At 38.2% G+C, this 13,054-nt stretch overlaps 1 protein-coding gene across 5 annotated transcripts in view; it reads right to left on the reverse strand.

Annotated features, from left to right (window-relative positions):
• Positions 1 to 13,054, reverse strand: part of TFAP2A (transcription factor AP-2 alpha) — a 26,704-nt gene continuing 13,650 nt past the window's right edge. For 4 of the 5 annotated variants that reach the window (XM_081953409.1, XM_081953407.1, XM_081953408.1 and 1 more), the window contains 5 exons: positions 12,673 to 12,724; positions 9,936 to 10,167; positions 8,030 to 8,148; positions 4,275 to 4,416; positions 1 to 2,131 (listed from right to left, as the gene is read on the reverse strand). In XM_081953409.1, coding sequence (XP_081809535.1) covers positions 1,843 to 2,131; positions 4,275 to 4,416; positions 8,030 to 8,148; positions 9,936 to 10,167; positions 12,673 to 12,724 — 834 coding nt within the window. In that variant the 3' untranslated portion in view covers positions 1 to 1,842. Of the gene's footprint in view, positions 2,132 to 4,274; positions 4,417 to 7,755; positions 7,867 to 8,029; positions 8,149 to 9,935; positions 10,168 to 12,672; positions 12,725 to 13,054 lie in introns of those variants that run through there. The other variant, XR_014175421.1, reaches the window with a different exon arrangement.

Genomic DNA, 13,054 nt, shown 5'->3' on the forward strand with positions numbered 1-13,054 from the left:
TCAAATAAATAAAATAAAACTTTATTTTTAAAAAATAAAATCACCTTTCAGTTAAAGGAAATTAAAATGCCATTTCTTCAACAGTACAATTTTTTTTAATCCAAAAGAATACATTTTGTTTTATTGTGTAATTTGTCTGAATACAGACTCAGTGGAATATCTAAATGATACCCTGCTCTGAACTCCAACTTGAAAGTAAGTTTTTATTATACTTGAGGGAAACAATGGGTTCAGCTGCTTATTGCAAAGAGCAATTGTCAAGGGAGAGTTAAACTCAATTACTGTAACCATACTGAATAAAAAATACTGCCAAGAACAAAAATACGCCTGGGTAAAGACAGCCACTGAATAAAAAAAAATCGACATAAAGCGTATCAAATATTTATTTATCTGGGCAACAAAGGACTATGATACATTGACAGGCATGGAAACTACTGCCAGCACAACTCAATACAATACAACTGTAACTGCTTCCAATATGGCCGGTGGAAATAGAGGATACCAGGTGGTCCCCAATGTATGGAAGTTCTTTGAACCAAAAGGCAACTCAAAATGAAAAAGGGGAGAGGGAAGAGAAGATCCCCAGTTCTTTATCTGAATAGACAATATCAACTTATTGCTCTGATTATGCTTTCAATAGAAAGACCCTGGATATAAACTTTTTAAAAGCCACAGCATACAAAGAGTTGTTAAAAATTATCAACATGCAGAAAAAAATGTTTTTGGAAGGGGAACCTAAATTATTTCAGTGGAAATGGTGGTCAGTCTGGGTTGGACGGTTGATTTATTTTCCTTTTATCAATGTGGAAATTAAGTAAAATGTTAATAATATATTTGTAAAAATCCAAGTTGCTTCAATCGCTTAGCTGCTTTATTGTCGCCTTTTTATAACATGCTACAACAGGGCTGAAGTGATGAATCCCAGAAAATACCACCCCACCTCCCCCTAAAAAACTCCCCTCCCATTTTCTAAATAAGTAACTATGAACCACAGTGATGGAACTAAGATGGGAAAGACTTAAAAACCCACTAAACAAGAGGTAAACGAGATCACCAGATAAATAATAAAAAAAGCTTCAAACAGACTCACCATATTTACAGTTCCCATTAAATTACACATAAATAAATATATACATACAGAACACTGATTCCCTTATAGAAGCACTATGAATCGGTGTCACCATAAGAAAGTTCAAATTAGTCGCTTTACCTTGGCAGGAGAGAGTTGCTAAAACTGAAGACATGACATGGAACTGCATGTGGTTTGTGTTCAAGTTTATTCACAATACTGATAAAATGTCATCATCATCATCATTATCATCCTTTCTTTCCTGTTTTGTTTTGTTTAAATATGGCTACAATCTTAAACGGAAGTTTGTATAAGAGAAGGTGGTGATCCAGTTCGATGAAGCTCTTTTTTTTCCACATTTCATTAATTATTAACCTTTAAACTTAGTTCTTTCTCTTTTTTTTAGAAAAAAAAAGTTGTTTTATTTTTATCAGTTTATTTATTTTTGTTAAAAATAATAAAAGTTCACAAAGACGACAAAAAAATGTTTTTTTTCCTTTTAGGATGGCCCAATCGCCACCTTTGTTTTCTCAGGCTCCAAACTGGGTAGCAACTGGAAATGAACTGGGAAGTGATGGAGGTAGGGAAAGAGAGGAGAGAAGAAAAAGGAGAATGATGGGTAGGGGGCTGAAAGAGATGTGAATTAGCCGGTCCTCCTGAGTGAATAGGCTGGGACAGATTTCTGAGCTTCTCTTGCTGTAGCCTCAGGGTGAGGAGGAAGGGGAGGGAGGGCCAGGCTGGCTGGTCTGGTTGGGGCTGCAAGAAGAAAATCCTCATTTTCTGTGCTTATCTTCTTTGTCGCCGCTTTTGGTGCTGTTATCTGTGTGATTATTAGGATTGTTGCTGAGGTACATTTTGTCCATGGCCTTGAGCGCCTCGGTGAGATAGTTCTGCAGGGCAGTGACTGCTGCACACACAGCAGGGCTGCCAAAGCCGTGAGAGATGAGGTTGAAGTGGGTCAGGCAGCTCTGGATGCCCGGCTCCAGAATGGGGGTGGGCCGAGAGTTCCCCAGTGGAGATCGATCCTGAGCCAGCAGGTCGGTGAACTCCTTACAGATCTGTCTGCAGCATAAATGGAGCAGAGAGAAGGGGAGGGAGGAAAATAAGCCAGTCTTGTCAGGAGGCAGGTGAGCCAAGGAGTCAGTTGCCTCCACAGCAAAGTCATACATGCACGCAAAGAAAAAATCTCCGTTTTTTTACCCGCTCTCTCACGTTCTGCACCACTGATGCCCTATTTAGAAATATTGACATCAGTATAACAGCCTTTCTCTTTCTCTCATCCCCCTGGCTTCTCCTCTGCACTGATCTACAGCCACTTCTTCCAGGAACAATATTTTTGTTTTTCAACACACAGATGCATTTTTACACTAGATCATTCCCTTATCTTGTGGCATCTAGAATCTTTTTCCTACATTTATCTCTCTGTGTGTGTTTCTGTCTGTCTCTGTCTCTGTCTCTCTGTCTCTGTCTCTCTGTCTCTCTCTCTCTCTCAGTGCATGTACATACATTGCATACAAGTATATTAGATAGTATAGGGTGCTAGTAATCCCTTAAGTATGTGTCCAGCTATGTGTCCGAAAATGAGGACCATGTCTTTATTTCATCCCAAGGATAACATTTATAGATTACTGGATGGAAAATATGAAAATATGATACAAAGCTACTACTGTATCAATAATTATTGGAACAGCAGTTTGCATCAAATGTGTTCTTCATCCCAATGTGCCCTCACATTTATTTTCTGATGCTGATATCTGAGGTTTCTCTGTCATACTCAATACATCTCTCTGTTTTATTTTAACTCTTTCCTGTCATATACATCCACATTTTCATAATCATATGAAAAATGTCAGAAAGTTCTATGGAAATCACACAAGCATACACATTTCTCCTTGATACAAAATACATCTCCCACTTCCTTCCTCCAGAGTAATACCCACTGTTTACCCCATCAAACTTGTTAATTACAAATTCTGTAATTAACATCCATGTCTAGTCTTCTGGCTTTAAGTCAACAGTTATTTTTTAGATCTAAGTATTACCATAAGCTTGTAATTTTCCTTGAAAGTAAGTTGCATTGATCTCAATAACACACTATTTTTTCTTTTCTTTTTTTCACTTGGGACCCTCTACATGTGTTTATGAAAAGTTCCATTATTCTCAGCAAGCAAATTGACAATAAAATGTGACAGTTACCATAATTTTATGGACAAAAACCCCCTCCAATTTAGGAAGTGAACAGTTCTCAAAGCTTATCAATCCCAGGACTCTCATTTCATATAAGTTTTAGTGGCATTAGAAAGATGCAGTAGTGTTTATGTAGGTCACAAAGCACTGGAATAAAGGGATCCACTCAGAAATTAGATTCATACCAGTATTCTAAATAAACTGCCAGCAGAGGGGAAAAAACCTGGGAGCATATATATGGCAGCAATTGAGTTTCTAAAGGGCAGTATTGAGACATATTTCAGTTGTATATCTCTCTCAATAACTGGGTGCCCTCTGGCCCACTGTTCTTTGGTGAATCACCATCTGTAATTAACTACTATGAGGGGGAAAGCATTTTAATTTCCAGCAAACACATCATTTACAATAATTGAGAGTTCTCTCTCCTCTTCCCCCACCACCTAACCTGAATATTGAATATCTTTTCTATTAAGTTATCCCTAGAGTCTTTGTCTTAAAATAACCCCCCACTGGCATTTTAGTTGCTTAGAAGTAAAATACTTTTAATACCTGAATTCACAGTTAATCAATCTTCAGCATTTTTATTCAGCATGTAAGTTCCATTGAGATCAATTTTACTTACTTCCAAATAACTACGCAATCTTGTCTACAATCCTTAAAATAAATCCCACTATACTTAACGGGGCTTACTCTCAGATAAATCTACAGAGTCTCGCCATTATAATATGCCATTTTCTTCCCATTTGAACGCCTCGAGTAACAGCATCCCAGGGAGAGAGGGGATCATTCTCATACGTCTGCTTGATTTCAACAATAGCGTCATTGGCAATAATATCGTTTCCCCTCGATGAGGATTGTGTACTTTTTAGTTACCTCGTCAAGGCAATCATGCAGTTACGGAGAATAACTTATCTGCAGCAAACAAATGTAAACGCACCAGAGGAAAAGCTCAGGGCCCAACCAAACATAATAAACAAAATCTTCCTTAGGAATATTCCGCAGAGATAAAAAGTCTTACTTCGTCGCTAGAAGCATGTTTTTTCTTGTGACTTGCTCGTTTGGATCGGAATGTTGCCGGTTGAGAAATTCAGCTACTGCTTTGGCAGGAAATTCTGTTTCACAGACGTAACCAAAATCTCTCGCGAGATGCACGGCTTCTCCTGAAATGCAGATTGGGAGGAAATACATAATTAATACCCAAAGCTTAAGCGGGCGACAGGAAGGTGGGAATTCGCGCCCTGCATTTTTGGGTTCTTCACGTGATATCCAGTCAATCAAGATTAACTGGCACTTTGCAATCTACTGGTAAAGCGCTTCTTTAGAAAAGACTAATATCTCAGTGTGCTAAAGAAATTTCCTTATTAACTACCTTATTAAAGGTAATAAGTTGTTACGGGAGGGGGGGAGAGTCAAATACATTGTTTTATATCAAACTACGAGCGTGTTAATACTGATCCTAAATAATCCTTTGGGAGCGGTGGATTAAGCAATTCACAAAGTGGTAGATGTAATCAGCTTTTAGTCCTAAATTATATTGCAATATGTTTATGGCATTTTATTTAACATAGTAACAAACGTATCCCAAGTATTTTATCTCTGTTTTGTAAGGATTATGTTTCTATTTGTTTATATTGCATTACGGGGATACATTATGTATATGCATCGGGAAAAAAACATACGAAACATATAATTATTCTGTTCCTAGAGATTAATATTGATCATTGATCATTATTTCAATCCCCACCCCGTAGACTGCATTAAATAGTTAAGTGCTTAAAATTTAACTTGATTGCATATAATTATCCTTCCTTCCCTTCCTCTCCCCCCCCCTTTTTTTTTTTCAAACGATTAACCATAAGAATTTTAGGGTCATTCCATTGAGACTGTCTGTTTTGTTGATTTTCAAATCTTTGGTTTTAATTTCCTGAACCAGTTGGTTTTCACCGCAGGGCTTCCTGCCATTAGCTCGAGGTCCGGAAGAACGCATGCGCCAATTAGAGCTTCAAAGCCTCAGTCCACGGAGCTTGTTTCCATAAAATGGAGCGGATCATAAACAATAACAGGACTTTGGAAGCGGCCTCATCGCGTAAGGACCACAACCCAAACAATCGTCTATTATCTCTTGAGAGGGGGGAAAATTAGTCACTATTATTAGTTTATCTATGCATTAGCCTTATTCCTGTGTTTCTCTTCATCGTAATGATGATGATCAAACCGTGGCTTTTTTTATATAAAAAAAGATCCCCCCTTTGAAATTACAGATTTTATTAAATGTTTAAAATATTCCCTAACATCACAATATTAGCATTTATCTCCTTCCCCCTTCCCCCTTTTTCCTGTTCTCCTGGTTTTTTTCTTCAGCTACTTGTAAACTTTCTTTTGCTTTCCTTGATTACTCATTAGTTGCTGGTGGCATTTAAGTACACTATTTATTAATGGCAAGACTCCTTGATGGACTTTCAGTGGCACTTGGCATTTTTATAATGCTGTAGCTTCACTTCTTTAAACTTAAAAAAAAAGGAAAGCAAGCAAAAAAAAAGGGGGAGAAAAAATGGCTATAAGCTGATAGTAAGCAAAACTAAAGCTAACTTGGCATGAATAATGACTTAAAATTCACTCTACATAACCAAAGTCAAGGTTAAAGACCTCAAAATTAAAACCTAGTGAAGAGGACAGCTTGCATGTATAGGACAGCTTGTATCAACTTCCTTGGGTCAATAGCTACTACAAAGTAATTCTCAATTTAGCATGCCCCTTGCATTTCTTGTCCTCATTATAAACTTTATAACTATTTTAACATAAAGGAAGATACAGGTCCACTCCTTTTGACCTCTTAATGTTCAAACAGCACATTCACCCATCCTCTTTTCACAATTAAAATAGAAGGAAAATAAAGCATTTCTGTTTTGCTTCATTATACCAAGCAAAGAGGAGATCAGAAGCTTGCAGTAATATTAGGACACTATTAAATCATGGTTTAGGTTAGGTCAAGGATTCCCAAATTAATTTAAGAAGTTAAAGTTCTATATTTTTCAAATGCAAATGTCAAAATGATTTAAATATGAATAAGCTACTGGTATGGAGCTTAAAATAGCAGAGTTGTATCTTAAGGTAGCTGTAGGATCCAACTTTTTAATGTGCATTAATGTGCAAAGAATGAAATCCTGAGCACTGGAAACAGATCATAAGTGTTGTTGGGTCCAATAAACTTCCAGCCTACCTATTACAGCATATAAATGCAGCATGCTTTTTATGTGCCAAAATAAAAAAATATTTCTGGTCTCATTTCTAAACAGATTTCTTTTCCTCCCCATCTGTTGGTCTAAAATTGTTCATATAGTTAGTTTCTGAAGCAAGTAGCAGAGATGGTAACTCCTTAGTGGTCTTGCTGCCAGTAATGCTAGCAGTCATTCTGTGTCTGTTGTACCATTATCAAGCATAAAGACAGAGAATCAAGAATAGATATAGTGTGTTTGGGTTTTTTTATCTGCACAATGTTTCCATTTGGTAGGCCACTATATATGTGCATACACACATTCTGTTCAACTCTGAAAATGCTACAAAATAAAGACAGAGCTAAACAGAATAAAAATAAAACCAAAGTTAAACAAAACACATTATTTGGGATTCAATTAATGAAACAATTGACATTTTCACCAGACAATGTTTTTAAAGCATTTACTCATATAATAGTGAACAGGGACTTGCTCTCAGAATTCATTCTTATATTCCTAATGTTTCTCTGGATTGATGTTATACTGTCTATAATTAAGGAGTCATTTTGAGTTAAATAAAGCTATATGAAGCTAGATTCACTTCAGCAGAAATAATGCAATAAATCTATGGACTTCAAAGGAATGGCTGTAGAATTTGAAATGACTAATATTGTTCATATTTAACTTGATTTTCAGTCTGAATTTTATAGGGCTTATAATTGGATCTTCTGTTAACTATTTAATATAGATGAACTATTTGTATTTATGCATTTGTAAATATTAAAATTCATTCATTTCTTAAACATATTTACAATAATATGCATTTAAGGAGCAACTATCTTGTGTGATAAATGGACTAAATAATCTTCAGCATTACTATATGTTTTCTAATTCTACTAGTTTATAGATTATAGCCCAATTATATGACTTAGCATGATAATTAATCTATTAAATTTTGAGATGCTATTGAAGAGCAGCAGTTTCTTTTAAGAAAGTAGTTCAGTCAAGTCAAGCCTTGTATGGAAAATCATCATAACCCAAATCCTTGTTATATAAATCAAGATATATACAATAATTGTACATGTCACTATTTTTCCCCCTTCACTTGGGATTACACTGATTAAAATCCAATTAAAATCTACCATGTCAATCAGTGATTAATAAATTAATCCATTAGTTATGTTTACTCTGTTAATGTTTTCAGTCCTACTTTTTAATCCAAGTGATCAATCAACTAGCAACCCAGTTAAAGTGAAGCATTACACTGCATGCCAATTTGCTTACATTCATTTCACTGAGATTTAGCATCCAACTCTGAAATGCATTGCAATCCAAATAAATATCAATAAAGCCACATCCAATGTTTTGACATCAATGGATTTTGGCTGAGAGTCCCTTTAAAAAAAATACAAGAGGAAAAGGTCACATTGACCAATAATAATGTAAATTAAACAATATGCATAAACATTTCAGGGTCCACAAGGTTTGTTTTCCTCAGCTAACAAAAAGAAACATTTCCAAATAATGCCTTTACTACTGCCAAAAAGCCATCACTTACCCTCCACTAGTGATGTCAGCAGGGTAACATTAGCAGCTTTACGTCTCCCGGCTGGCAAATTTAATCCTATTTTGTCCAGTTTTTCTCTCAAAGATCTCCCTCCATTTTTTGATTTTGCCCTGTTCCACACATTAAAAAACAACAGCATTTAATACACAAGTACCTTCAGGTTCATAGTTTTCAGATACTTTGCTACAAATCTATAAATGCTTATTAAAATAATTTAGTATGTTTAATTAGGAAAAATTAAATTTTGGTGGTATAATTACAGCTATACACTTCTGTACAAGATTCATTGAAATATATAATTCACTAAAATAACTGCATGTTAAACAGATAATTAAATCTTTTGTATTCTTACAATATCAGCTGCAAATCATATGTAGACACCAATTACACTCACAAAGTTATAAAATAAGTTTATATATTGTGATCAAGCATATAGCTGTGAGGTTTTTGCATAGTTGTGAACCAATGGGAGATGTATTTTAGCCTGATTTTCTTGCATTATGTAAGAGTTACAATAATCATTTCCCTGTCATTATAGATATGATACTACATTCAGATTAAACAGGAAAGATATCTCTTATGCACCCTAGTATGAGAATTTTTTTTAATGACTTTCTCATAAATGTGTTCCTAGCCAAATTCCCCTCTTGCACTGGCCTTCCTCAGGAAAGTAATGCTGGCACTGCCCTCAGCTGGTGTGCATGAGCTTTTAACATGCTATACTAGGATGAGTGACCTTGCTACACTTAAGAGTCCTTCCTATGATTGCTGATGTTGACTGTATGAGTGATCTCATTAACAGGACTTGCTCTCTGCTTTTAACTGAATGCAGCCTAATTTCCACAGATACCTGATGCTGTGCTGTATTATGGTCCAGGCTACAGATAATGACAGCAATGAAAATTCTTAATACTAATTATTCTAACTGTTGCTACATTTTCAATAAATATATTGCAATTCATACTTGGTAATTTTTTTAGTCACAATCCTTTGAAATGGCTTGTTCATGCTGTCATTTTGTTTCAGGTGCAGATGTAATATTGAGAATATGGGTAGCTTCTTTCATATTGTCTAATTCTAAAAGAACATCTGAAACTCAAATGCAAGATTTAGAGACTTGAAGGGAATAGTAAAAAAAAAAAAAACCCAAAGATCCTAGAATCATTTTTAAAAGAAAATGTGAAAAGGTTGTGGCTCTGATTTCAAAACATGGAGCTCTGAGGTATATTCCCATTAACTCCAAATTTTTAAACAAGAGGAAATGGTTACTCCTCAGTAACCATTAACGGGAGGGAATTATGAGAAAACACTTAACACAAGAATACTCTCAACAGTCCTCGATTTTCAAAATCTGTTATTAACCCTTACAGTGAAAAATAAACCACTGAATGAACCAGGAGAAGCACCATGAAGTGCAAAAACAAAACAAATGTGGTTTGTTAAAAAAAAAAGTGGGGGGGAGAGCAGAAGTTAAAACCAGCAATGTCTGAGGGTGTTTGGGGATATTGGGAAGAAAGGCTTTATTTCTCCTCCTAGTAACAGCAGCTGCCTTCTGTAAAATAAAAAATAAAAAGGAGAAAAGCAGCTTTGGAGGGGGGGGGTGTTGAATAAAGATGTGTTCAGGGTGAGGTGGGTGGGGGTTTTAAAGTGTGGGGTAGTATATCCACTGTGAGAAATTAAAACAATAGACAGGAGGTAGAGAGGTGGGAACTGGAGCCGTTGGGGAAAGAGAAGATTGGCTGAGACGGAGCACCGCACCCACGTGCCCACCCTTCTCTGCCAATAGGCTCCCTTCCCGCCACATTGCCTCTCGCACCGAATCCGGGGCTGGCTTTTTTTTCCCCTCAGTTGTCTTCGCGCGCGACTGAGAAGCCCAGCTTGTTTCGGTCCGCCTCACCTCCGTAGCACTCCGCCCAGCAGAGACGCGTTGAGGCACTCCGGTGGCGACAGGCGCCTCTGCACTTCTGCCACGGTGACTTTGTATTTGGAGGTGGAGCTAAGCAGAGACAGGCGGCCGGGCACCGAGCAGAAGACCTCGTTGGGATTCACCACGCCGCCGAAGAGCGCGTCCTTGTTGATGGGGATGGAGGAGACGGCGTTTGCGTTAGACTTGGAGAGGGACACGGGGCCTGCAGAGGGAAGGAAGGGGGGGATAAGAAGGGAGGTCGAGGGAAGGCAGAGCCGCGTTAGTGCACAAACGCTGAGGGGATTAGCAGCTGCTGAGGAGCCTGAGGCGATGGTGGGGCGGCAGGCTTGGGAAACGTGTGTTGGGGGGTTGGGAGGAGGAGGCGTGGGTGATGACAGGAATGGGGGAAGGGGATGAAAACAACCCAGGAAAGGTGGCTGAGAGATGATGGCAGATGGGCAACAACGAGAATGACGGGGGGGGGAGAATAAAGGGTAGTAGCCCCGAGGCTGGCAGCCCCTTCCCTCCATTTCCTCACCGTCCGTCTTTTTGCTTTGAAGGGCAACAATCGAGCTGGCCAGCGCCATCCACCCCAGACCTCCCTCCCGCCTCTACGCATCGCCCACACTCGTCAGAAACTTGGAAACACGCTTACAAACCGGGGGTGGCAGGGTGGGCTATACCAATTTCCTTCCGCAGCAACTTGGCGGGGACTACATCACTTGACTTAGCCACAGATGACCTTCGAGGAGAACCTCAATTTTAAATTCTCAATGTCTGGGGGGGGGGGGGGAGGGGAACATGAGGGAGAAAGGGAAAGCTCATGGGGGCGGGGGTGCTTCGAGCCCTTGCTTAAAATTCTAGCTTTTACCTACTTGGGTTAATTTAAAAAAAAGTAAGGGAATCTTTTCAGGCAGAAGCACACAAACGGAGTTTCAACGTCTGGATTGGTTTACTTTCCCAGCCCCCATTGAAAGCCCCCAGTCTAAATCCGGATTAGATCAAAATTAAGGATTTTGAAGAGGTGGGATTAAATAGACCCTGTTACTAATATTTAAAGGTCGGCCACATAATATACCTTTGCTTGTTTTGGGGGACGTAATGCTACAAGCTACACGACTGTGGGCATAATTTGTACTGGAGCAGCCCTTAGTACTTTCAATTGAATAGTTTCAAAGTAATTGAATTAGATGTCACATTTTCTGCAATTGCAACTTTTTATATAGGAAAGAGAGGCGCCAAAGAGGTATTTTCATTACTGTTTTCAAAAGGTAATAGTACAATTTTCTTTAAATAACAATTACCCCGAAACAAAATAAAGGAAAATTGATACATTTTTGTCTACTTCCTTAACTATCATCTGCTTCCCCAAGAGAAAAGAACCTTCCTTGACACAACTTTCACTTTCCCCCTAATTACAGAAAGTTGCAGGGCATTATTAAAAATAATATGCAGGAGAAGGGTAAAATCCTCCCAAATCTTTTTGCATGTTCAGTTTGGCTAACATAACTAAAAAATAAGGCCAAGTCTTGTTTGGAGGCAAATGGACCTGGCATTATGTTCCAACCTGGTTACATTATAAATATTTACTCTTATCAGCATCTGTTTATTCCTCTTGTCCTTCATCCTACACTCGTATACTTTCCATTTTCACTTTAATAGGTCTAATCCAAATGTTAAAGGGTGGAGCGTGGAGGAGGGATATCTAGGTTTTGGATAGATCACTTGTGACATTAATAGCTCTGGGGAGGCTAATAGAGACAATAGGAGTTAAACGAACTCTTGAGATTACTAATAAAAGAGCCAATTATCATGTCGACTTGGAAAGAGCATCACTTTAAGATTTATTCCTTGCACATCTAATTTGACGTGACAAAGACTCTCCAGACTGGGAGGAGGGGTAAATTTTTAGCTTTCATTGTGTAGTGCTGAGATTTTCAAGGAAGTACTGTTTTGTAGAGCACAAGACCCTGCTACTAGGTAAGAAAACCGCACTGATCCTTTCTCAAATCTTTCGTACCAAATGATCAGAATCCGGCATTTCCCTGAACAGGTTTTAAAATTAAAGCCAATCCTTCTGCTCTGCTGCCAACATCGCGAGTACTTTTTTTTTAAAAAAAACAACGAAATCCGAAGCCAGACAAGGTTTGGGAGACGAGAGGACACTATCTTCCAGACAAAAAAAAAAAAAACAAGTGCAACAAGACATTAGAAGCCGCTGAAATCATAGGAAAAGCCAACCACAGCCCCGTTGCAGAGAGCAGGGCTAAGCAAGCGAATACCCATCCGCCATCCTGCTCGCTTGTTACAACAAAGCCCTCTGATGTAAACAATCCAGAACAATCTCCTCAACCTGAAGCGAGGGGGGGGAGAAGGAAGAGGGATGGGGCATGGGGAGGGGGAGACTGAACAGGATTGGCTCTTTCTTAGGTAATGAAACATACTTTCAAGGCAACTAAAGAAATTAGAAGTCAGTTCTGAACCACAATGTCATTAGGAACAGCTAAAACACGGATCTGTTTAGCTCGATAATATAATCATACATATACAGAGGGTGCGATTAAGTAAAAGGGTTATCAACCGAAATTGTCAATTTCGTTTTCCATTTTCAGCTCTGTTGTAAATTATGGGGAGGGGTCAGGGGGAGAAACAATCTCTTTAGTAAGTTCTCTCAGCTTCGGTATCAAGCTTGTGAGGACATGCTTGGAATGCTAAAGAAGTGGCTTACCTTTCTTAATTACAGTTTGATCTGGGATGTTAATACCAGGGTCCTCTACGTGCTGCAACAAAAGCAATACAAAAGGGATATGAATTTCTAAACACACCAAGAGAAACACGCGAAGCTCTTTATTTCCCTGTATCTTAACTAGTTTGGTGTTTTTATAAAAATAGAATAATATTCATTTCCCTATATTGACGTTTTTGAATTTAAAAAGCAAATACTGGGTTCCAATTGCACAGAATCTTTGGAAAGCAGAAATGGCTGGTTTGGGGACAGTCCTCCTTTAGTGGCATCTGCTCAGAAGTAGGTCCCGCTGATTTCAATAGCCATTACCTTCAGTTAAGAATGCCTGAATTTACTTATAATTCAGACTTCCTGCATTAGGGGC

This window comes from Natrix helvetica (assembly GCF_964273705.1).
Source record: "Natrix helvetica genome assembly, chromosome: 4".
Classification (NCBI taxonomy): Eukaryota; Metazoa; Chordata; class Lepidosauria; order Squamata; family Natricidae; genus Natrix; species Natrix helvetica.